The sequence below is a fragment of the Somniosus microcephalus genome, chromosome 27 (genome assembly GCF_052327205.1).
Source record: "Somniosus microcephalus isolate GS21.2 chromosome 27, FLI_Smic_1.0, whole genome shotgun sequence".
Lineage (NCBI taxonomy): Eukaryota > Metazoa > Chordata > Chondrichthyes > Squaliformes > Somniosidae > Somniosus > Somniosus microcephalus.
Genome location: NC_141013.1, coordinates 9592125 through 9617415, shown reverse-complemented (window position 1 = coordinate 9617415; position 25291 = coordinate 9592125). Strand labels below are relative to the sequence as shown.

Here is a 25291-nt window from a genome sequence, read left to right as displayed (position 1 = left end):
GCCACGAGCCAAGGCCAACATCAAGGCAAATGATTGCAGAATTGGGACCAAGTCAGTAAAATATGACACTGACCCACCCTACAAGATGCCCTTCTGCTGAATGTCAGTTATCATATTTGATATGGGCCTCCTTCAAATCCTCCTCACTTGCACCTTAACAGATTCAGTACAATGGAGAGGAGGAAGGGGAGGGGGGAGAAACTCAAGAGGAAGTATCAGTGGAGAGGCCGGTAAGGTGCTTAACAAGAAAACAAGGTATTGTTACATGCCTGAAATGATCTTTACATCAGACAATGGAAAGTAGCATTAAAGAAATTAGAGAAATAAAGAATGTTTCAATAGCTAAGGCAATGGGAGGGAACGAGGAAAAGAGGAGAAGGGGGTTTGAAAACCTATAGACCAAATCTGAAATTAAATGGGATGGGTTACTGGGATGCAAAGAGAGAAGAAAAGTAGGCCAACACCAAGGGTGCAGACTTCTCCACCAGTACTGTGTTCTGAAGAAAGGTCTCCACCTCAAAAATCAGCCCACCTCTCCTTCCCCCGAATGGCACCCCCTTTGCAAAAGGACAAAGGCAGAGAGGTAAGAGTGGGAGATGGAATTAAAGTGGCAAGCGACAGGGAGCTCAGGGTCACATTGGCAGACTGAAGTAATCTGTGATTGGTCTCCCCAGTGCAAGGAAGACGCACTGTGAACACCTAGGCAATAGTGACCATAATATAATACGCTTTAAGATGATAATTGAGAAGGACATAAGTATGATGAAAACCAGGTTAACAGATTGGAGAAAAGCTGATTTTGAGGGGCTGAGAATAAAACTTGGCAAAATAAAATGGGCAACAATATTGGCAAACAACGATGTAGAACAGCAATGGGAAACATTTAAAACAATGTTCAACAGAGTGCAGGAAAAATATATTCCGCTAAAAGGAAAGAACAAACTAAACACTACTGAGACTCCATGGATGAATAAAACCATAAGGGAACAATTGAGGGTAAGGAAAGAGGCGTATGGACAGCAGGGGAGAGCATGATAAGTGAGAATATGAAGAGATTAGGAGAGAAGTCAAAAAAACAATTAGGAAGACAAAGAGGAACTATGAAATTAAATGATCAGGGAACATAAAAAAAAAGTAAAATATTTTACAGTCACATCAATAAAAAAAAGGAAGGTTGGGATGGGAATAGGGCCATTAATACCACAGGTAACGATAGAGAGATGGCAGAAATATTAAATAATTATTTTGCTTCAGTATTTACCAGGGAGACAGGACAGGTGGACATGACATTGGATGATGAGCTTAGTAATGAGAGAAGTGCATTTAAAATAAAAAAAGAGGGGATCTATTCAATATATTAATCAAACTAATCAGAGGATAAAACCCCTGGTCTGGATGGATTGCATCCAAGCAACTTAAATGAATCTAGGGAAGAGATAGCAGAGGCATTACTAAATATATTTAATAATTCATTAGATAAAGGTGTAGTGCCAGAAGACTGGCGGATAGCTAACATAATACCTATATTCAAGAAGGGGGATGGAGCATGTCCAGGGAATTATAGACCAGTCAGCTTAATATCGGTGGTAGGAAAATAATGGAATCCCTACTAAATGAGAAAATAGAAGAACATCTAGAGACCAAAAAATATAATAAGGAATAATCAGCATGGATTTCAAAAGGAAAAGTCTTGCTCGACCAACCTGATTGAATTTTTGAAGAGGTAACAGAGAGAGTAGACAAGGGTAATGCAGTAGATGTAATTTATCTAGATTTTCAAAAAGGCCTTCGATAAGGTAACCCATAATAGACTGATGAACAAGGTCAGAGAATGCGGAGTCAGGGGATAAGTAGCAGAATGGATAGCTAGCTGGCTTCAAGACCGAATCAGAGAGATGGGGTAAAGGGTAGCTATTCACAGTGGCAGAAGGTGGGTAGTGGTGTTCCACAAGAATCAGTGCTGGGATCACTGCTGTTCACAATTTACATTAACAATTTAGACTTTGGAATCAAAAACACAATTTCTAAATTTGCGGATGACACCAAATTGGGGGGGGGGATAGTCAATACTGAGGAGGACTGCAACAAATTACAGGAGGACATTAATAAACTTGCAGAATGGGCATATAATTGGCAAATGAAATTCAACACAGATAAATGTGAGGTATTACATTTTGGTAGGAAGAATAGGGAGGTCACTTATTACTTGGAGGGTGCGAGTCTAGGTAGAGGAACAAAGGGACCTCGGAGTACAAATACACAAATCACTAAAAGTTGCGACACAGGTTAACAAGGCCATAGAAAAAGCAAACCAAGCACTAGGGTTTATTTCTAGAGGGACAGAATTGAAAAGTAGGGAAGTTATGCTAAACCTGTATCGAACCTTGGTTAGACCACACTTGGAGTACTGCGTACAGTTCTGGTCGCCATATTATAAAAAGGATATAGAGGCACTGGAGAGGGTGCAGAGAAGATTTACAAGGATGATACCAGAAATGCGAGGGTATACCTATCAGGAAAGGATGAACAGGCTGGGTCTCTTTTCTCTTGAAAAAAGGCCGAGGGGTGACCTAATAGAGGTCTTTAAAATTATGAAAGGCTTTGATAGAGTGGATACAGAGAGAATGCTTCCACTTGTGGAGATGAGCAAAACTAGAAGCCATCAATATAAGATAGTCACCAAGAAATCCAATAGGGAATTCAGAAAAAAACTTCTTTACCCAGAGAGTGGTGAGAATGTGGAACTCGCTACAGGGAGTGGTTGAAGTGAACAGTATAGATGCATTTAAGGGGTGGCTAGACAAGCACATGAGGGAGAAGGGAATAGAGGGTTATGCTGTTAGATTTAGATGACGAAAGACGGGAGGAGGCTCGTGTGGAGCATAAACACATGGCATGGACTGGTTAGGCCGAATGGCCTGGTTCTGTGCCATATATCCTATGTAAACCTATGTGGTTATAGCATACTAGATTAGAGAAATGTAAATTGCTATTTCACATGGAATAAGTGCTTGGAGTCCTAGGTAGAGGTGTAGGAGGAGGTGAATTGACAGATGTTGCATCTCCTGTGCTTGCATGGGAAGGTGCCTCACTGTTCTCCGTGAGCCCAATCCTTCCGTGAATCCCTCTTCCGTTACCTCACCTCCAGCTGCCTTTTCCCTCGGCACCTCCCTGGTGCAGAGGCGGTGAAGCCAATTGTAGCACCTCACCGCTTGTTCCAGCTGAGATCAGTGAACTCATCACAAACCTGAGACCTGTCCGGCTTACTGCACGACAGGGAAAGTGTCTTGTAGTTTCATTCACATCTCCTCCTTCTGGAGATGAAAACAGTTACCTTGCTCCAGTCCGGCCGACCTGGTTGTGTTCTGGTTCGCAGACCCGTGATGGAGTCACGTTTCTCCTTCTTCGCAAGCAAGTCCAGAGCCATCTGTAGGCCTAAAGCCTTCATGTCATTTTTACTGAGAGCAGAGGTCATGTACATGTGCATCTCCAAGAATCTACCTGTGCATTGGGACAAAGAAATGACCAACTAAGAATTCTGGTGTTTGTTTATGAATGTATCCAGTACTTTGAAAGGGCATAATCAAAAAAACCCCACTGATGTAAGAAAACTACTAGGCACTTGGTCTAAGCATTAAACAAAGTTTTAATCAACTTTTTTCAACATGGAGATCTAGTTGTGTCCTTCACTAGTTCCTGTTAAAGAATGTCCTGAGCAAGCTGGGCCCATGCCCGAGTATTTATACTCTCCCTGGACAGCGCCACCAGCAGGCTGCCCAGTATTACTTCATAAGTCATTTCCACATGAATGACAAGATTCATGTCACCCACTAATTATTTTTTTGTGTGATGAGGTTTTGTGCTAATCAAGGTAAGGGGTGTGTCAGGTAATGGGATATTTCCCATTTCTTACACACTGTGGGGGCGGATTTTAACCACCCAAAATGGGTGGGTTGGGGTCAGGTGGGAGTTTAAAGTATTAAAACTCTGAATCCTGACCCCCAACTCGCCCATTTCCGGTTTAAACAGAGGCGTGATGGGGGGGTTGGGCAGCCAACCCAGGAGGCGGGTTGGCACTTTAAATATTACAATGAGGCGGGCAGCCTCGGATTTAACCTGCTTTGCCGGTTTAACGTCGGCCGGCCGAGGTTCCTGGACCTCGGGATTCCCGGCAGCTGCGGCCAGGCGAGGACAGCCTCTGGGAGCAATCCTTGTGGGCCGGGAGGAGCGGGAGTGCTTCCCCCCAGCCCCCCTCAAGCTCCCATACCAGCAGCGCTTCTCCCCCCCCACCCCCATACAAACCCCACTATCCCCCCGAGGTCAGGGATCGGACCTCCGGCTCGGGGCTCCCACCTACCTAGGGTTGCGGCCTCTCGTCCAGCGGTCCCCGCCTGACTGGAAGCCAGCCTGTCAATCAGGCTGACCTCCGGGCGGGCAACCTGTCCGTGACGTCACACGCACGCTGTGTTAAAACACCACAACCTTCCCGCGCTCTACCGGGCTCCTCCCTCCCCCGCCCCCAGCGGGTCTCCAGGTAAAAATTCCAGCCGCAGTGTCAGTTTTGACCACAGTCACATCAAGATTCATCAACACCGTCTCATTGGACGACCTTTTCAGGCCAACAAGGGATCAGCAATTAAATTACGTCTTGCCAATGTAGTCCATAGCCTGAGCCCAAACAAATTTTAAAAATGCACTTTATTTTTTAAAGACCTTTCTAATAACACCTTTGGTTCTTTTTTTTGTTCTTACTAATGTGTGGGGTGTCAGTAAAGAAAGAATTTGCTTATTTATAGGGTCGTTCATGTCCTCAGGATCTCCAAAAACACTTCACAGAAAACTAAATATTTTTGAAGTGCAGTCGCTGTTGTAAAGCAGCGAAACAAAGCGGCCAATTTGTGCACAGCAAGGTTCCACAAGCAGCAATGCGATAAATGAGCACATAATCTGTTTTTGACTGTTGAATGAGAGGTAAATGTTGGCCAGGACACCGGGGAGAACTCCCCTGCTCTTCTTCAAATAGCGCCACGGGATCTTCTACATCCACCCGAGAGAGCAGGCGGGGCCTCGGCTTAACGCATCATCCAAATGCCAGCACCTCCGACAGTGCAGCGCACCCTCAGCACTGCACGGAAGTGTCAGCCTAGGTTATGTGCTCAAGTGTCTGGAGTGGGGCTTGAACTCCCAATGCTCTATAACTCAGAGGTAAGAGCTCAACCACTGAGCCAAGGCTTACACCTACTAAAGCACAGAATGCTTTTCTATATTTTGCACCAATTATTGGTATCTCACAAGGTAGATGCAGAGTAAAATTCCCTCTACTCCAGCCTAACAATATGCCAGAACCCCAGTGTGCTATCTCCATTGTCGGACATCAATCTTTGAGTGAGATTGCCAGTTTGTGGGCAGGTTCATAATATTCCCTTTCAGCCGCGCAGCGCTCTGCTGGTCGCCCGCAGTCGGTGAGCCGGCTTTTAAATAGAAAAACCGGGCATGTGCCGAATTTTGAATGGTCCACGCAGCCTGTTAAAGGGACCGCCCGGGCCAAAAAAAATTAGAGGGAACATTGCTCATGATTCCATTACGACCTGTTTTAAACTGCACTAAACTTGTTTTAATGAGGACATTCAGCACAGAGATAACCTTGGTCTCACTGGTCTGGACTTGTTTACATTGGTTTACATAGAATATACAGCCCAGAAACAGGCCATTCGGCCCAACCAGTCCAGTTTATGCTCCACTCGAGCCTCTTCCCGTCTTTCCTCATCTAACTCTATCAGCATAACCCTCTATTCCCTTCTCCCTCATATGCCTGTCCAGCCTCCCCTTAAATGCATCTACACTATTCGCTTCAACCACTCCCTGTGGTAGCGAGTTCCACATTCTCACCACTCTCTGGGTAAAGAAGTTTCTTCTGAATTCCCTATTGGATTTCTTGGTGACTATCTTATATTGATGGCTTCTAGTTATGATCTTCCCAACAAGTGGAAACATTCTCTCTGTATCCACTCTATCAAAACCTTTCATCATTTTAAAGACCTCTATTAGGTCACCCCTCAGCCTTCTTTTTTCAAAAGAAGAGACCCAGCCTGTTCATCCTTTCCTGATAGGTATACCCTCACATTTCTGGTATCATCCTTGTAAATCTTCTCTGCACCCTCTCCAGTGCCTCTATATCCTTTTTATAATATGGCGACCAGAACTGTACGCAGTACTCCAAGTGTGATCTGACCAAGGTTCGATACAGGTTTGGCATAACTTCCCTACTTTTCAATTCTATCCCTCTAGAAATAAACCCGAGTGCCTGGTTTGCTTTTTTTATGGCCTTGCTAACCTGTGTCACAAGTTTTAGTGATCTGTTTAAAATCTTAGTAACAAAAAAACCCCACTGAGCAACAACGTGTTACATGCCAGTGCCAGTGCCAGTGCCAGCTTGGCTCAGTGGTAGATTTAGAAGGGTTCCAGGGCTTGAGCACGTAATGTAGGCTGACACTTCACTGCAGTACTGAGAATGTGCTGCCTTTCAGAAGGTGTGTTAAATCGAGGCCTGTCAGTCTGTTCGGGTGGATATAAAAGATCCCACGGCATTATTTGAAAAAGAGCAGCGGAGTTCGTTCAATGTCCTTGCCAACATTCATCCCTCAACCACCCAAAGCAGATTAACTGGTCATCCATCTCATTGCTCTTTGTGGGACCTTACTTGCATTTGGCTGTATCACAGTGACTACTCTTCAAAAGTAATTCATCGGCTATGAAGGGCTTTGGGTTGTTGTGAGAATGTGACTGGTGCTTATAAGTGCAAGTTATTTTTCTTTTCTTAAACTATACTGCCCCCGCCCCCCCCGACACCCCATCCCTTTTTAAAGACCTAAGGGTAGAACATTTGATTGGTGAAGTTTGCATGCGCAGATTTAATGTGTTTAGGCTTATGGGATCCCGGGCTTCATGAATAGAGGTATAGAGTACAAAAGCGTGGAAATTATGATGAACCTTTATAAAACACTGGTTCGGCCTCAACTGGAGTATTGTGTCCAATTCTGGGCACCGCACTTTAGGAAGGATGTGAAGGCCTTAGAGAGGGTGCAGAAAAGATTTACGAGAATGGTTCCAGGGATGAGGGCCTTCAGTTACGTGGATAGACTAGAGAAGCTGGGGTTGTTCTCCTTGGAGCAGAGAAGATTGAGAGGAGATTTGATAGAGGTGTTCAAAATCATGAGGGGTCTGGACAGATTAGATAGAGAGAAACTGTTCCTATGTGCTTGTACTACATTTCCACACAAGTGTTTTCATTGTAGAAATAGGTACACTCTCAGTGATTTAAACCTTAAATGTGATCTAGGATCACATAGTGTGGTAATAATTAAAAAGAAGAAATGTCCATCTACTGTTGCTGGCTGTGTTGTGGCATTTACGTAGAATAAGAGGATGGATCTACGGTTGGCACTTCTTCAGTTGGTAACAACCTACCTTGAGGCTCCTCGTCTGCCTGGTCCATCTCCAGTTTGGTCAGGAGGCTAACAAACCACTCAAATGACTTCTGGTCCCTGTTGATCCAGACAAAGTCAACCTGCAACCACAAACCCTCACCTTTAATCTCTTACAGAACAACCAATTGCAATGTGCAAACCACGTCTAGTTGGAAGTCGCATCGGTCGTGCCGAAGTTCGCCGGGGTTCTCCTGATCTCCTGGAGTAGCATCAGCGGAAGATCAGCAGGAACCCTGGAGAAACGGACCCTGCAAAGGACCATTTTTAGTTGCTAATGCTAATTCTCTGGTGGTTCCACCAATCACCCGCCGGTAAACTCCAGCGGAAATTCCTGGTGTATGTTCTTAAACGTGATATATAAACCGAAGCGGATGGAGCGAGCGCGGGCTGGCAGTGATCCACAGTATTGCCGTGGAGCCAGGAAGAGCGCTCCTGCTCTGCCTCGATCCACATTAAGTTAAGTGAAGGGGGTGCATGAACAGAGAGACCTGGGGGTATGTGTGCACAAATCGTTGAAGGTGGCAGGGCAGGGTGAGAAAGCAGTTAAAAAGGCTTATGGGATCCTGGGCTTCATGAATAGAGGTATAGAGTACAAAAGCATGGAAATTATGATGAACCTGTACAAAACACTGGTTCGCCCTCAACTGGAATACTGTGTTCAATTCTGGGCACCACACTTTAGGAAGGATGCGAAGGCCTTAGAGAGGGTGCAGAAAAGATTTATGAGAATGATTCCAGGGATGAGGGTCTTCAGTTACGTGGATAGACTGGAAAAGCTGGGGTTGTTATCCTCGGAGCAGAGAAGATTGAGAGGAGATTTGATAGAGGTGTTCAAAATCATGAGGGGTCTGGACAGAGTAGATAGAGAGAAACTGTTCCCATTGGCGGAAGGGTCGAGAGCCAGAGGACACAGATTTAAAGTGATTGGCAAAAGAACCAAAGGCGACGTAAGAAAAAACTTTTTTACTCAGTGAGTGGTTGTGATCTGGAATGCACTGCCTGAGAGGGCGGTGGCGGCAGACTCAATCACAGCTTTCAAAAGGGAGTTGGATAAGTATCTGAAGGAAAGAAATTTGAAGGGCTACGGGGAAAGGGTGGGGGAGTGGGACTAGCTGAAGTGCTCTTGCAGAGAGCCGGCACGGGCTCGAAGGGCCAAATGGCCTCCTTCTGTGCAGTAACCATTCTATGATTCTATAAGTGGAAACCGGAAAACATCCCTCCTCTTCGACCGCATCTAGCAGTCCCTTTAAGGACCGTTGGTTAGGCTGTCGTAGACTCGGAAAGACTGGGAGGAGCATGCCCGGCACACACTCTGTCCAGTTTTGGTATTGGGGTCTTGAAAGAGCCATTACACTCCTGAGTACCATATTCAAGGGGCTTAACGCTCGATTCAACCAGGCGCCCAAATCCAAAATGGCGACTGCCGAACTTCAGATGCAAATCGGACGCGGGAAATCCCGATTCGATCTTGGTAAGTTTTGCCCTCGTTTTACGCCCAAAAACAGTCAAAATTGGGTTGAATTTTTTTCTCTCATTGCTCCCAATAATTGAAACATCAGTCACTACACGCTGCTCTTGATCGCCAACTAGTGGCTGGACACAAAATCAGCGATGACGAAAAGGAGAAAAATAATGACTTACAAGAGCACTGAATAACTGTACTAGATAGCTCGTTAATACAAGCGGCTGAGTATTTTACTATAAATTCCTGTCCAGCAAACATTGAGCGTGTTTCAGGTCCTGGTAGTTGTAGCTTTGGGAAGGGCACATCTAGATTAGCTGAAACAAAACTTTACATCGGATATACGGCACAGAAAGAGGCCATTCGGCCCAACCGGTCCATGCCGACGTTTATGCTCCACTTGAGCCTCCTCCCGTCTTTCCTCATCTAACTCTATCAGCATAACCTTCTATTCCCTTCTCCCTCATATGTTTATATCGCTTCCCCTTAAATACATCGATACTATTCGCTTCAACCACTCCCTGTGGTAGCGAGTTTCACATTCTCGCCACTCTCTGGGTAAAGAAGTTTCTTCTGAATTCCCTATTGGGTTGCTAGGTGTTTATCTTATATTGCTGGCCTCTGGTTTTGCTCATTTTGTTTTTATATATATATTTTTTTAAACCCACTTGCATTTACAGTGCAATCACGCAGTATATCCTTGACAATAAATATGGCCAAAGACATTGGCTAATTGTAAATTTTTTCAAATGCACCAAAAGGTTCAGAGGTGGAGAAACAAAAGCTTTACTAAAGGGGTAAATTTGCTTTTCTCAGGCTTATCTATAATTTTTACCAACAATCTGATTACATTAAAATGCACGGGGCTTAGTTTTTCAGTGGCTGAGCTGTTTCAGTATGATTCTTTAAAGCATGGGTGAATAACTAACGACACACTGTGATAGGAACCCATCCAGCTGCTCGATGAAAGGATCATGCTGAAACAGCATAAAGCACATTTTAACATAGATTGCAGGTAAAAATTCTAGAACAATAAGGCCTAGAAATTGGGTTGAGGTGCCAAAGTGGCGCAAAAGTCGCCTGAGCGCAGGATTTAGTGCAGCGTTCGAGGCTTTAGCGATCGTCAGATATTCAGTTTCATTGCCCCTTGAGGGACACGGGGCGAGGCTCGAGGCGCTCCGCGTCCCTCTTAGGGCGCTGAAACTGAATATCGCAGCGCAACGTGCCGCAGCGCCACATGCTACGGCACGACACGCTGCGGTACTGCAGGCCTTCCTCCCACTGTTAAGGGGGAGGTGCCTGCAACAGCGCGAACCCCGATCGCGAGTGCCGGCAAACGAGCCCAGCACCAAGGAGAAGTGCCGGGCTCTCGGGAAACAGCCGGCAATGCTGCGGGGGGGGGGGGGTGGTTAGGAGGCCGGGGACGGAGGTGCTGGCAGGCGGCCGCCTTAAGGCCCCGTGAACCGGGCGCGGGTAGCGAACGGCACAACTGCGGCGTTCGCTACCAAATATCGCGAACGGGGTGCAAATGGGGCGCTGCGCACACCGATGACGTCATCGGTGGCAGCGCAGTGCAAATGGCTAACGCCACCATTAGCGCCCCTGCTGAATATTGCGGGAGGCGCAGCCAATGGCGCTACAGCCACTGACTGCCTCTTTAGGCGCTAACAGGTGGCGCTACTCACCCAATTTCTCCCCCTAAAAGTTTTGTCTCTCACGACTTTTCAATTGAATGATTAATCGATTACGTTAGCACCCTGCCGCTGCATAATTTGCGGTGGACTTTTGAACTATAAGGTTTACAGTTTGAATGAAAACGGCAAAAAAAAAAACGGGTTAAACAGTGACTGAAAGTTTGGAGAGCAAAGCAAAAACACAAGATTGTGCCGGAAGGTGAATGGGACGGCTTCTGCCACTATCTGCCGTTATACTAAACTTGCATATGGAGGAAAGGGAGGGAAATTAAATTTGACGATTTGGACTCGGGAATCGGAAAAACAATTTCAGAATTTGCGGATGACACCAAATTGGGGGGGTGTAGTTAATACAGAGGAGGACTGCGACTAACTAGAGGAAGATATTAACAAACTTGCAGAATGGGTGTGTAATTGGCAAATGAACTTAAATATAAATGAGTATGAGGTAGTACATTTTGGTAGGAAGAATAAGGAGGCCACATACTCCTTGGATAATAAGGGCTAAAAATGTTGGGGCGCTAACTTCGCCGGGGCACTACTTTTAGCCCCCCGGAAAATTAGCGCCCCCGCGACAGAAATTAAGTGGTTGTGCCTCAAAAGGGAAGCGGGGCGCTTCCCTCTTGGGGTGCTGCGAGGGAATATAGCGGTGCTGTGGCACGTCGCGCCGCGGTACTTAGAAACATAGAAGATAGGAGCAGGAGTAGGCCATTCGGCCCCTCGAGCCTGCTCTGCCATTTAATGAGATCATGGCTGATCATCCAAATTCAGCACCCTGTCCCTGCTTTCTCCCCATATCCCTTGATCCCTTTAGCCTTAAGAAATATATCTAACTCCTTCTTGAATATATTTAATGAATTGGCCTCAACTGTCTTCTGTGGTAGAGAATTCCACAGGTTCACCACTCTCTGGGTGAAGAAATTCCTCCTCATCTCTGTCCTAAATGGCTTACCCCTTATCCTTAGACTGTGACCCCTGGTTCTGGACTCCCCCGCCATTGGGAACATCCTTCCTGCATCTAGTCTGTCTAGTCCTGTTAGAATTTTATAAGTTTCAATGAGATCCCCTCTCATTCTTCTAAACTCCAGCGAAGATAAGCCCAATCGACCCAATCTCTCCTCATACGTCATTCCTGCCATCCCAGGTATCAGTCTGGTGAATCTTCGCTGCACTCCCTCCATGGCAAGAACATCCTTTCTCAGGCCTTCCTCCCTTTCTTAAGGGGAGGGGCCTTGCGCAGCATGACCCGGGGCCCAGCTGCGCCCCCAGGGATCGGAAGTGCCGGCAAAAGAGCCCGGCACTCAAGAGACGTGCCGGGCTCTTAGAGCGCAGCCGGCACTCTGTGGAGAGGCCTTTCAGGAGGCTGGGACGGGAGCACAGGCAGGTGCTGGCAGGCGGCCAGCAGCAAAAATGGCTGCCCCGCACCTCGCCTTTAAATAGCACCTCCCCGGCCGCAGGTAGGCCCCCCTGGCCCGTCGGACATAGCGTCCGGCAGTAAGTCAGGGGTCGCTCCCGAAGATCGCGAGCGGGGTGCTGCGCACGACGATGACATCATCTCCGGCGGCGCAGCGCTACCAGTTAGTGCCGCCGTTAATCTCCTGCTGAATTTCGCGGGAGGCGTGGGCGGCGCCGCGCCCGATTGCTAGTTGCTTTGCGCCCTCTTAGGACGCTAACGAGAGGCGCAAATCAACCCAATTTCCCCCCCCCAAGTGTCTAAATGGGGTAGAGGAGCAAAGGGATCTGGGGGTACAGATACTCAAATCACTAAAAGTAGTGACGCAGGTTAATAAGGCCATAAAAAGGGCAAACAAAGCACTGGGGTTCATTTCTAGAGAGATAGAATTGAAAAGCAGAGAAGTTATGTTAAACCTGTCTAGAACCTTGGTTAGACCACACTTGGAGCACTGTGATCAGTTCTGGTCTCCATATTACAAAAAGGATTTAAAGGCACGGGAGAAGGTGCAAAAAAAAATTACTAGAATGATATCAGAACTGAAAGAAGAAAGAAAAGAAAGAGTTGCATTTCTACAGCGCCTTTCACGGCCACCGGACGTCCCAAAGCGCTTTACAGCCAATGAAATACTTTTGAAGTGCAGTCACTGTTGTAATGTGGGAAACGCAGCAGCCAATTTGTGCACAGCAAGCTCCCACAAACAGCTCTGTGATAATGACCAGATAATCTGTTTTAGGGATGTTGGTTGAGGGATAAATATTGGCCGCAGGACACCGGGGAGAACTCCCCTGCTCTTCTTCGAAATAGTGCCATGGGATCTTTTCCGTCCACCTGAGAAAGCAGACTGAGGTTATATCTATCAGGAAAGACTGAACAGGCTGAAGTTCTTTTCTTTAGAATAGAGAAGGCTGAGGAGGTGACCTGATAGAGGCATTTAAGATTATGAAGGGTTCTGATAGGGTAGACGTAGAGAAAATGTTTCCACTTGTGGGGAGACTCGAACTAGAGGCCATAAATATACGATAGTCACTGATAAATCCAATAGGGAATTCAAGAGAAACCTCTTTACCCAGAGTGGTGAGAATGTGGAACTCGCTACCACAAGGAGTACTTGAGGTGAATAGCAGAGATACATTTAAGGAGGAGATCGATAAACACAGGAGAGAGAAAGGAATTGAAGGCTTTGTTGATGGGGTTAGATGAAGTGGGGTTAGATGAAGTAGGGTTGGAGGAGGCTCGTGTGGAGCATAAACACCGGCACGGACCTGTTGGGCCGAATGGCCTGTTCCTGTGCTGTAAATACTTTGTAACTTTGTAAAGAGTGAGTGTGCATCTGTGTGTGAGGGGTGGAGAGCAGACGATGGCAGAATCAGGCTTAGCTATGGTGCCCTTTCCATAGTTGAGTAGCCTGCCAGCACTCACACGTGACGCTCTTTTGGTGAGATAACAGAACGTGACCAACCTCTGGAACTTCGAGGAAGGTGGGAAGAAAACGGACTTTTTATTTTTAAAATGAACCATAAACCATTCCCGTTTATCTCTTATGGTTTCTGCCACCACCTGAATCCTCCACGTAAATTACCATCTCCTAATCATTTCCTGCTGTCCATTAGTCTCCACAAGTCAGGGGTGTGATGGAATACTCTCCACTTGCCTGGATGAGTGCAGCTCCAACAACACTCAAGAAGCTTGACACCATCCAGGACAAAGCAGCCCGCTTGCTTGGCACCCCATCCACCACCTTAAACATTCACTCCTTCCACCACCGGCACACCGTGGCTGCAGTGTGTACCATCTACAAGATGCACTGCAGCAACTCGCCAAGGCTTCTTCGGCAGCACCTCCCAAACCCGTGACCTCTTCCACCTAGAAGGAAAAGGGCAGCAGGCGCATGGGAACACCACCACCTCCAAGTTCCCCTCCAAGTCACGCACCATCCTGACCTAGAAGTATATCGCCAATCCTTCATCGTCGCTAGGTCAAAATCCTGGAACTCCCTCCCTTACAGCACTGTGGGAGCACCTTCACCACACGGACTGCAGCAGTTCAAGAAGGCGGCTCACCACCACCTTCTCGAGGGCAACTAGGGATGGGCAATAAATGCTGGCCTTGCCAGCGACGCCCACATCCCATAAACGAATAAAAAAAAAAAAAAATAAACCAGTGGATTATCAGGAAATATCAAGGTCAGTTAATATTTCATGACATTAATGAACTAATTAGCTTTTGCACTTGAGGTAAAATACTCTTGCATGGTATTGGCTAACTATGCAACATGATCCATTCACACGCAGTGACGGTCAAGGGTGTTGACAGTTTTAATCTTCAGGGACGACAGCCGAGGCACCCAAACTCACCCCGAAGCTGGTGCCAACCCGATTAGTGATTTCATGCAGCCCACACTAGTACCTCACACAAACCGAGGCAAGCACAGCTTGCTTACTGAATAGGTTAACAGTATAACTCCCGGCAACCCTGTATTGCAATGGGCTGGTGCCGCCATCATTGCCTTCTGTGTTCCAAAAGTTTAAACAATGAATATCTCAGATGATAAGTGGCGTCCAGTCGTCCATTGGGTACATTGGGCAAGCATTTAGCTGCGGACAAGAGCAAGGCGGCATTATCGTTTGGAATGCACAATTTAAGGTATAAATAAGTAAATCAAAACTGTTGTAGCCCTGATTTTAACCCCCCGATGAGACTGGGACGTGCGGGGGGTTAACATAGGGGCAGAGTACTTACCTCCCCGCTTGTGCTCCGTTTGAACCGGCAGCCATTTAAACTCCCGGGTCTCAGGAGGCGTGTGAGGTGATTGCTGGAGGCAGGCAAGGGGCTTATAAATATTCAAAATTTCAGGGTCCGATGACTTAATTCGGATCCTGACTCGATTTTAAGCCGGGGCTGTGCGAATCACGCACAGTGCTGGCCGTGCATAGATTCACAGATTCACAGAATCTACAGTGCAGATAGAGGCCATTTCGGCCCATCGAGCCTGCACCGACACATATCCCACCCTATCCCCACGTATTTAATCCCCTAACACTAAGGGTCAATTTATCATAGCCAAATCAACCTAACCTGCACATCTTTGGACTATGGGAGGAAACCGGAGCACCCGGAGGAAACCCACGCAGACACAGGGAGAATGTGCAAACTCCACACAGACAGTCGCCCGAGGCCAGATTTGAACCCGGGTCGCTGGCGCTGTGAGGCAACAGTGCCCTGGGGCCAATATTTCTCACTCAACCAACATAACAAAAACAGATTATCTGGTCATTTTCACATTGCTGTTTGTGGGAGGCTTGCTGGGCACAAATTGGCTGCCGCGTTTCCCACATTACAATAGCGACTACACATCAAAAGTTACTTCATTGGCTGTGAAGCGCTTCGAGACGTCCGGTGGTCGTGAAAGGCGCTATAGAAATGCAAGTCTTTCCTTTTTTTTAAAGCTGACGCCAAATGGATCCAGGGCCAGAAGTGGCTCGGCAGGTGTGCTCCTCCAGGGAAAGCTTGAACCTCCCCTGTCCTGGACTTCTCCCCTTCCTCCTGCCTTCCCGCAGCCCCCCACCACCCCCCACCCCCCACCTCCCCTCCACCCGCTACAACTTACCTTAGGGCCGGGGACCGTTCCCTTGGTTCCCCAGCGGCGGTAAGGTTGCCAACTCTGGTTGGACGTATCCCTGGAGGTTTCGTCACATGACCTCCCAGCTCCAATTATGTTTAGAACTAATAAACAAAAGTGTTCAAAGAAAAAGAAAAAACAGACCATCTTGTAAACGCTCCTGTGATTTCTCTCCCTGGGTTGCTCACAGCAGTGTCCTAGTTCAACTCCTGGAGACTCCAGGGCAACCCTGGGGGGTTGGGAACCCGAGACAGCAGCCTCTCACAAGCCCATTTACCTTTCTCAAATTCATCTCACTATCCTTGACGTTTTCACACCAGGAGTAGCTACAGTTAGGACAATTCTGCTTTCTCATGCGATACCTGCGAAAATTAAGAGGCACAAAATTACTACAGTGTAAAGACTGTGTGACTTTAAAAAAAAATTCATTCATAGGATGTGGGCGTCGCTGGCAAGGCCGGCATTTATTGCCCATCCCTAATTGCCCTTGAGAAGATGGTGGTGAGCCGCCTTCTATGAACCGCTGCAGTGAAGGTGGCCACAGTGACTTTGTCATAGCGGTTTGGTATAACTGAGTGGCTTGCTTGGCCATTTCACAGGGCAGTTAAGAGTCAACCACATTGCTGTGGGTCTGGAGTCACATATAGGCTAGACCAGGTGAGGTTTCCTTCCCTAAAGGACATTAGTGAACCAGATGAGTTTTATATTTATTTATATTAACTGAATTTAAATTCTCCAGGTGCCAATGGTGGGATTCGAATTCTTGTTTTACCAGATTTATCAGTCCAGGCCTCTGGATTACTAGTCTAGTAACATAACCACCATGCTACCACACTGGAATGCAGACAAGGAGTTTGGGTTTTGGAGGTCACTATGCTCAATTCGCGTGATTTTCAAGTCCATTAATGGATGGAAATCATTGGCTATGCTGACCTCCGTACCTGATTTTTCAAAGTGTAGTCCCATCACGTAATGCGCTGCATCAGGACTTGTGATGTTTACCCATACAACGGAATTTACTTCTTTAAACATTTTAAACTCTTACTGGGCCACACACAAAATTCAAGATAAGTGCACTGAACTGCTGGTACGTGAAGACTGTTCAATTACTATTCCATAGTCGTAGACTGAATGATCCTGGTCCCATGATCATTATACTTTACCTGGGCAGTCTTAATTCAGTTTCTGGGCATGGATTTACACCACAAAACTGCCCCTAACTTGGCACTAAATTGGAAACCTTTACCCCGAGAGACCAGAGGATGCCTGGTATGAGAAGTGATAAACTGTCGCACAGTTGCAGTAAGAGATGTTCTTCTGAGGTTGAAGCTGGAGTACGTTGTTGGAACAGAGTGGAGGCAGCCATGCTCTGCTTCTAATTGTACTTTAGCTTCAGCTGCTGTCTTTCAGATGAGACGTTAAACCGAGGCCCCGTCTGCCCTCTCAGGTGGACGTAAAAGATCCCATAGCACTATTCGAAGAAGAGCAGGGGAGCTCTCTCTGGTGTCCTGGGCCAATATTTATCCTTCAACCAACATTACTAAAAACAGATTAACTGGTCATTATCACATTGCTGTTCGTGGGACCTTGCTATGTACAAATTAGCTGCCGCGTTTCCTACAATATAACAGTGACTCCACTTCAAAGGTGACTGTAAAGCACTTTGGGGCATCCCGAGGTTGTGAAAGGCGCTACATAAATGCAAGTTCTTTCTTTCGTTCTTTAGCTGACCTGGGAGTGCTTGATGTTGACACTGGATTGCTGAAATGGAAGGTGTTCTATTTCCCAGCACAAATATGTCTCACCTTGATGCGCACAGAAATGGAATGCATTGGACCGGATATTCCGATCTCTACGGGTGAGTACGGGCTGTGTACACACCCATAGGGACATCGGAAATGCCAGTTTTCGGCATGCACAGTGCATGCGCTGAAAACCGGCATTTCCGATCTGTCAAGAATGCTCCTGACAGATCCGACGCCTGCCCTGGAGAAGGGCCTCTGCGGCGGGGGGGGGAGAGTTCTGCTTTCTGCAGAACCTCCGCCCGCAGAAAACCCTTAGAAATCTTACGGCTGGTAAAAGCCTGCGTAAGGCCTGCTTTTACCAGCATAAGATTTGAAAAAAGTAAAAACAACAGTTTTTTCCCACTCATTTATCATTTTAAAATACTTTAAAAAAGGTAAGCTTATTTTTAGCCCCGTAAAAAACTTTAATTATTTTTTTGAAAATATTACATTTTTGTTTAAAATATTAAATTTATTGTAATTTCAACTAATTTTAAAAATGTGATTTAAAAAAAATGTATTTAATGTTTTACAGTGTTTTTGGGGTGATCTTCATTCATATATTTGACAGGTCTATCTGTCAAGTGTATGAAGGGGGATTCCCTTCTTTGATTGGCTCCCCATGGCCCACATGATCCCAAGGACGCTTGCGAACCGCCTGCGCCCCTGGGATACGCGGGCCCTGCACATTTGGAGTTGGAGAGGCCCAGGAGCGGAAGTGTCCGGACCTCGGGAGCCCTCAGGTAAGTCCATAAATTTTTTCCAGATCAGAGGCCTCCGCACGCGGGAAACCTCCAATCGGAAAATACGGCCCAATGTTATATTTGCTCCTTATATTGTTGCTTGAGGTATAAACTCACCTGTACATGATGCTTTGCAAAATGGAAGCAAATGGAGTGATACCAATGCCAGCTCCAATCAGCACTGCGTGCTCGGAGGTGAAGATTGTCCTGGTTGCCGTCCCATATGGGCCATCAATGTAGCACTGGCAAGGAGCACAAAACATTCATTAATGGACATGCTTTTAAACAGAAAAAGATCCGAAAACTGCATTATTCCTTTTAAAGAGGAACAAGATATACTCAAACTATTTGTCTGGCTTCAATGTGACATTTTCAGATCCCTAAGGTATGTAAGTTGGAATTTGGGGAGCATTTCAATGTTCTACCACACTTCTTCACCTTTTAACAAGGTATGAAGTTGGACAATGGATAGTTTGCGAGGTCACAGGAGCACGCTATTAAGGCATTACAGTATTTTTTCAAAATTTTAATTTCTCCGCAATTTTCTCACATTCCCCTCCTCTCCTACAGCTGTTGGCTTCCTGCTTAGGGTTCGTGTCTATGGGAACCAGGTTCCTTTCTGGTACCTCATCCAAGTTGACATTCTTCGTGTGCGAGCCTTGACAATATGTCAGCAGGTTCTTAGATTGTGAAAAGCATCATCGCCAACCCTGATTCTTCCTCATCCAAAGCCCACACATCTGATTTACTAATGTGATGTACATTAACTTGAGTCTACTGATCACACAGCAGTATCACTGACTATTCATGTATAACTTCATATTTATGCATAACGTATAATATTTTGTACATGGTATAAACCAACCTCAAAAAACCCCAAGATTATTGCCTCGAAGGTCAAGCTTATTCAAGGGGCCTTGAATTAGTAAATGTTTCCAAAACTTTACCGTCACAAATGAGCAACAGACAAAGCCATTAGCATCGTATCGTAGGGGGGAATTTTGCCAGCCCTGGGGAGGTGGGAAAGGAGGCGGGACTGCCGGGAAAATGGCAGAATCTGGGGGCGGGTACCCATCCCGCCCCCAACCTGCCTCCGTGCCATCTTCCCAGGCGGTGGGCACCCGACCCGACTGTTAACAGGTAGTTAACAGGCAGTTTTTTGGAGAATCCCTATTTTGAGCCCTGAAGTGTGGACTTCCCGACGGCTCCGAACCTCGCCAGGGTCAGCGAGGCGGGCCGTCGGTCTGCGGGGGTCAGAGGGGCCGAGATGTCTGGTGTGCAGGTGAGTAATGGGTGCATGTGTGGAGAGGTAAGTGTGTGAGGTGTGTGTAAAGTGTTTTAATAAGTTTTACTTACCTTTACTTCTTCCTGCAGGCTTCCTCCCTTCAGGTCTCGGGAGTCCCTCAGCTCACTGGCACAGAAAGCAGAATGGCCGCTGAACTGTCAAAAGCTGCAGCCTCTGCTTTCTGCTCAGGAAAGATCAAGTGAGCCTGAGTGGAAGGACTCAACTTAGAGGACAGATTGTCAGTGTTTGACAGCTTCACAGAGCCGTCAAACGAAGACATTTCATCTGTCAAAAGATCTTGACAGATGAAACGTCACTCGCTGACGTCACCAGTAACCGGCTTTCCCTTCATTGGCCTGCTGAGCCCGCTGGGCGGGCGTAACAAGGTCAATCAAGGGAAAATAGTGTGGGTTGGCCACAAGTCGATGGAGGCGGGACTAAAACCCGACAAGTGGGAGTCCCGCCTCCAAAAGCTCCCCATTGAGAAAATCCAGCCCATAGTATCACTTTGGCGCACAACACTCTTGCCTCCGAGTCAAAAGGTTTAGGATTCAGCCCCACTCCAGGACTTGACCACATAACCTATGCTGACACTTTAGTGCCGTATTGCGGGAGTGCCGCTTTGTCAGAGGTGCTGTCCTTTGGGTGAAATGTCAAACCAAATCTCTGCCTGGCTTTTCTGTTGGTTCGGCTGGATGTTAAAGATCCCATGGCATAACATAAAGCAGAGCAGAGAATTCCCCTGGTATCCTGGTCAACATTATTCCTTTAACCTAAAAAAAAAATCAACTGGTCATTGTTGATTGTTGGATCTTGCTGTGTGCAAAAACTGCCCGCATGTTCACGTACATGACAGCAGCGACAATTCTTGAAAGTAATTTATTGTATCTGATGAAGTAGTTTTCTGTCCCTGAAAGATGTGATAATGCGCTACATAAATGCATTAAAAAAATCTATTTTTAATGTTAGAAACTTTTTTTTACCTTAATGTTGCAGTATTGATGATTCTCACTCAGTTTTGTAGAGACCTTAAAAAAAAAAGAGTAAGCATGACTGAGTTGGTGATAACAGGCAGCTGTCATTATTGTATATTCAGCTCGGCTCCTTTAACCGGCTCCAATTTTCTCCCCTCCTTCCCTGAAGGTGCTGAGTCCATGGGTGTCAGCAGCCTTCCAAAACAGAGTGGACATGTGAGCCAAGAGGGTGTCAGAGCCAGGGCTGGTCCTGACCCTATCTGTTATCTCCACGTGTGCACATAGAAACATAGAAGATAGGAGCAGGAGTAGGCCATTCGGCCCCTCGAGCCTGCTCTGCCATTTAATGAGATCATGGCTGATCATCCAAATTCAGTACCCTGTCCCTGCCTTCTCCCCATATCCCTTGATCCCTTTAGCCTTAAGAAATATATCTAACTCCTTCTTGAATATATTTAATGAATTGGCCTCAACTGCCTTTTGTGGTAGAGAATTCCACAGGTTCACCACTCTCTGGGTGAAGAAATTCCTCCTCATCTCTGTCCTAAATGGCTTACCCCTTATCCTTAGACTGTGACCCCTGGTTCTGGACTCCCCCGCCATCGGGAACATCCTTCCTGCACCTAGTCTGTCTAGTCCTGTTAGAATTTTATAAGTTTCAATGAGATCCCCTCTCATTCTTCTAAACTCCAGCGAATAGTCCAAAGATGTGCGGGTTAGGTTGATTGGCTATGATAAATTGACCCTTAGTGTTAGGGGGATTAAATACGTGGGGTTACGGGGATAGGGTGGGATATGTGTTGGTGTAGGGGTTACGGGGATCGGGTGGGATATGTGTCGGTGCAGGCTCGATGGGCCGAAATGGCCTCTATCTGCACTGTGGGGTTTCTGTGATTCTGTGAATATAAGCCCAATCGACCCAATCTCTCCTCATACGTCATTCCTGCCATCCCAGGTATCAGCCTGGTGAATCTTTGCTGCACTCGCTCCATGGCAAGAACATCCTTCCTCAGACAAGGCGACCAAAACTGCACACAATACTCAAGGTGTGGTCTCACCACAGCCCTGTACAACTGCAGCAAGACATCCTTGCTCCTGTACTCGAATCCTCTCGCTATGAAGGCCAGCATACCGTTTGCCTTCTTAACCGCCTGCTGCACCTGCATGCTTACCTTCAGCGACTGGTGCACAAGGACACCCAGGTCTCGTTGCACTTCCCCATCTCCCAATCTATTGCCCATCCAGCAGCAGTCACTGCACAGCAATCAGGACTGGGGGTTGGGAGGTGGATTCAGCTCTCTAGCTCTGGGGCGCTGAGATCAACTGGAGCACATTAATTCAACACAGAGCAGGGTTTGTACCTGGGACCTGCCCGGTCTCTGTGGTTCAGTATCACACTGGGTGATAATTATCCACTAAACCACTGGGGATAGGGGTCCCGGAGGTTTCATCCCGTGTCCTCCTGCCTCCCACTATCCGTCCAGTCAAACAGCCTCTTTTCGCATCGCCAATATTTTTATAACTAATAAGCAAAAGCGTTCAAAAGAAAATGATTAAAAAAGGCCCCGTCTGCTCTCTCAGGTGGACATAAAAGATCCCATGACACCATTTGAAGAAAAGCAGGGGGAGTTCTCCCCGCTGTCCTGGGCCAATATTTGTCCCTCAGCCAACATGACTAAAAACAGATGATCTGGTCATTATCACATTGCTGATAAATCAAACTGCTTAATCTGACGACGGGTTCGACCCGAAACGTTGACCCTGTTTCGCTCTCCTCGATGCTGCCTGACCTGCTGAGTGTTTCCAGCATTTGCTGTTGTTATCATCAAATTGCTGTTTGTGGGAGCTTGCTGTGCGCAAAAATGGCTGCCGCGTTCCCTACATTGCAACAGTGAGTACACTTCAAGAAGTACTTCACTGGCTGTAAAGCGCTTTGGGGATGCGCTGAGGTTGCAACAGATGCGACAGAAAATGCAAGTTCTTTATTTCTTTGAGTCATCTCAAGGCTGGTCTTGTGCATCACCTTGTGGACAACTCCAGGATGACAGGTGCGGAAGGGAATCGCATGTAATGCAAGTAGAGCAAAAGGGGAGAAAATAAAATTGAAAATGCAGCGGAGATAAGGAATGATAATTAATATGCAGGATTGAAATTAGTTCCTCATGGCAATCGAAGCAAGAACAGTGTGCAGTTGGAGATAAAGTTGCTTTGCTACAGGGCTAATAAATGTAACAGGAGATCTTCAAATTCATCAACAAACAACTCCTCTGAAGCCACTGGCATCTCCGCATTCCAGTTTAATTATTTTCTAAAAAATTGTATATATTATTTGCAACCTGCAACAATAATGAAGAAAAGAAAAACAGCCATTTACAGGACAGATGCTGCCCCCATCAGAGACTTGAGCACAAAAATCTAGACTGACACTCCGGCGCAGTGCCGAGGGAGTGCCGCACTGTCGGAGGTGCCGTCTTTCGGATGATAACGTTAAACCGAGGCCCTGTCTGCCCTCTCTGGTGGACGTAAAAGATCCCACGGCCACTATTTCGAAGAGGAGCAGGGGGAGTTCTCCCCGGTGTCCTGGCCAATATGTATCCCTCAATCAACATCACTAAAAACAGATTATCCGGTCATTATCACATTGCTGTTTGTGGGAGCTTGCTGTGCGCAGATTGGCTGCTGCGTTTCCTACATTACAACAGTGGCTACACTCCAAAAATTACTTAATTGGCTGTAAAGCGCTTTGGGGCACCCGGTGGTTGTGAAAGGCGCTATGTAAATGCAAGTCTTTCTTTTTCTTTCTCTGTCACATGATGTTCTGACGCCTATGTCGTGACATCTCCACCGTTAAGTTGCTATGTTGCAGCTCGATTCCACTCCCCCCCCGACTCACTCCATTCCCTAAGATACGCTTCTAAATCTGATACCCTGCTGACTTCACCCAACATAAACCCTTGGAGAGAAATTTGACAAGGGAGTAGTCTACTTAATCGGCCCCCTGCCACTGACCTCAATACTTACCCCTTCATCATGAATGCACTGTGGCTGCAGTATGTACTAGCTACAAGATGCACCGTAGCTAAGCTTGCTTCAACATCACCGCCCAGCCCTGCAACCTCTGCCAATGAGCAGCAACATGATGGGAATACCATCACCTCCAAGTTCCCCTCCAAGTCACACACCATGCGGCCTTGAACACACATCCCCACTCCTTCATCATTGCTGGCTCGAAGTCCTAGAATTCCCTACCAAACACCATTGTTGGAGCACCATCACCACAAGCACTGCAGAAGTTCAAGGCGAAGGTCCACTACCTCATTCAACAACAACAACTTGTATTTATATAGCACCTTTAACGTAGTAAAATGTCCCAAGGCGCGGCACAGGAGTATTTTAAGACAACAAATTTGACACTGAGCCACATAAGGAGAAATTAGGGCAGGTGACCAAAAGCTTGGTCAAAGAGGTAGGTTTTAAGGAGCGTCTTAAAGGAGGAAAGAGAGGTAGCGAGGCGGAGAGGTTTAGGCAGGGAATTCCAGAGCTTAGGGCCCAGGCAACAGAAGGCACGGCCACCAAAGGTTCAGCGATTATAATCAGGGATCCTCAAGAGGGCAGAATTAGAGGAGCACAGATATCTCGGGGGGTTGTGGGGCTGGAGGAGATTACAGAGATAGGGAGGGGCGAGGCCATGGAGAGATTTGAAAACAAGGATGAGAATTTTGAAATCGAGGCGCTGCTAAACTGGGAGCCAATGTAGGTCAGCGAGCACAGGGGTGATGGGCGAACGGGACTTGGTGCGAGTTAGGAGACGGGCAGCCGAGTTTTGGATGAGCTGAAGTTTACGTAGGGTAGAATGTGGGAGGCCCGCCAGGAGTGTGTTGGAATAGTCAAGTCTGGAGGTAACAAAGGCATGGATGAGGGTTTCAGCAGTGGATGAGCTGAGGCAAGGGCGGAGACGGGCGATGTTACAGAGATGGAAATAGGCGGTTTTTATTATGTTGCGGATATGTGGTCGGAAGCTCATTTCAGAGTCAAATATGACACCAAGGTATGGGCAATAAACACTGCCTTGCCAATGTCTCCCACATCTAGAGAGCAAACAAAACACCTATTTGGTTATGGAGATTGCGGTTATCACAGTTATCCTGACCCTTTCCTTACCCAACCTTTAGATGTGCACTCTCCCACATGAGTCTCTACACAGTGAGCAAGAGTTGTCCGGGTAGGGTTGACCCCTACTGTTGCACCAGCCCGCCCCGCCCTGCCCCACACCGCCCCCGCCGCTCCCCTATCCGCCCCTCTCGTTTTTGTCAGTCCCATAGAGGTGTTTCTCCAGCCCGGCAGCGCCAGTTTTGATGATGGGTCCCACTCCGAACATTAACCTATCTTCCTCTTTCAAATGTTGACTTGAACCAAGGTGCATTTCCAGCATTTTCTATCTGACTTCAGCTCTCCAACATCTGTGGGGTTTTTTTTTTACCTTTTCATCTTAAAGTACTTAAATAACTGCAGTGCCTCAGTGACCTGGTGTGTAACAATGAGTTCATGTGCCGATAGTTGATTAATAAGTAAAACTGCTATCAGCTAAAATGCCAAAAACCATTAGTTACACAAATAATGAGCTTTACCACCAGAGTTAAGAGTGGGGCATTCAAAACAGTAGCCGATAGCATTCTGGCAAGTTTATAAATATTTATTTAAGGATGATAAGCATGCTCCTTTATACCAGCATATTCAATATTACAAGTAGCATTCTTACACAAATATTTTGGCCTAAAAAATTAGAT

At 46.7% G+C, this 25291-nt stretch overlaps 1 protein-coding gene across 1 annotated transcript in view; it reads right to left on the bottom strand.

Annotated features, from left to right (window-relative positions):
* The window catches only part of nox5 (NADPH oxidase, EF-hand calcium binding domain 5), a 77999-nt gene that overhangs the window by 13320 nt on the left and 39388 nt on the right, over positions 1 to 25291 (bottom strand). The window contains exons 11-15 of the mRNA XM_085968486.1: positions 20514 to 20558; positions 18363 to 18487; positions 15996 to 16080; positions 7468 to 7567; positions 3335 to 3501 (exon numbers count right to left, since the gene is read on the bottom strand). Of these exons, the coding sequence (XP_085824612.1) occupies positions 3335 to 3501; positions 7468 to 7567; positions 15996 to 16080; positions 18363 to 18487; positions 20514 to 20558 (522 nt within the window). The remainder of the gene's footprint in view (positions 1 to 3334; positions 3502 to 7467; positions 7568 to 15995; positions 16081 to 18362; positions 18488 to 20513; positions 20559 to 25291) is intronic.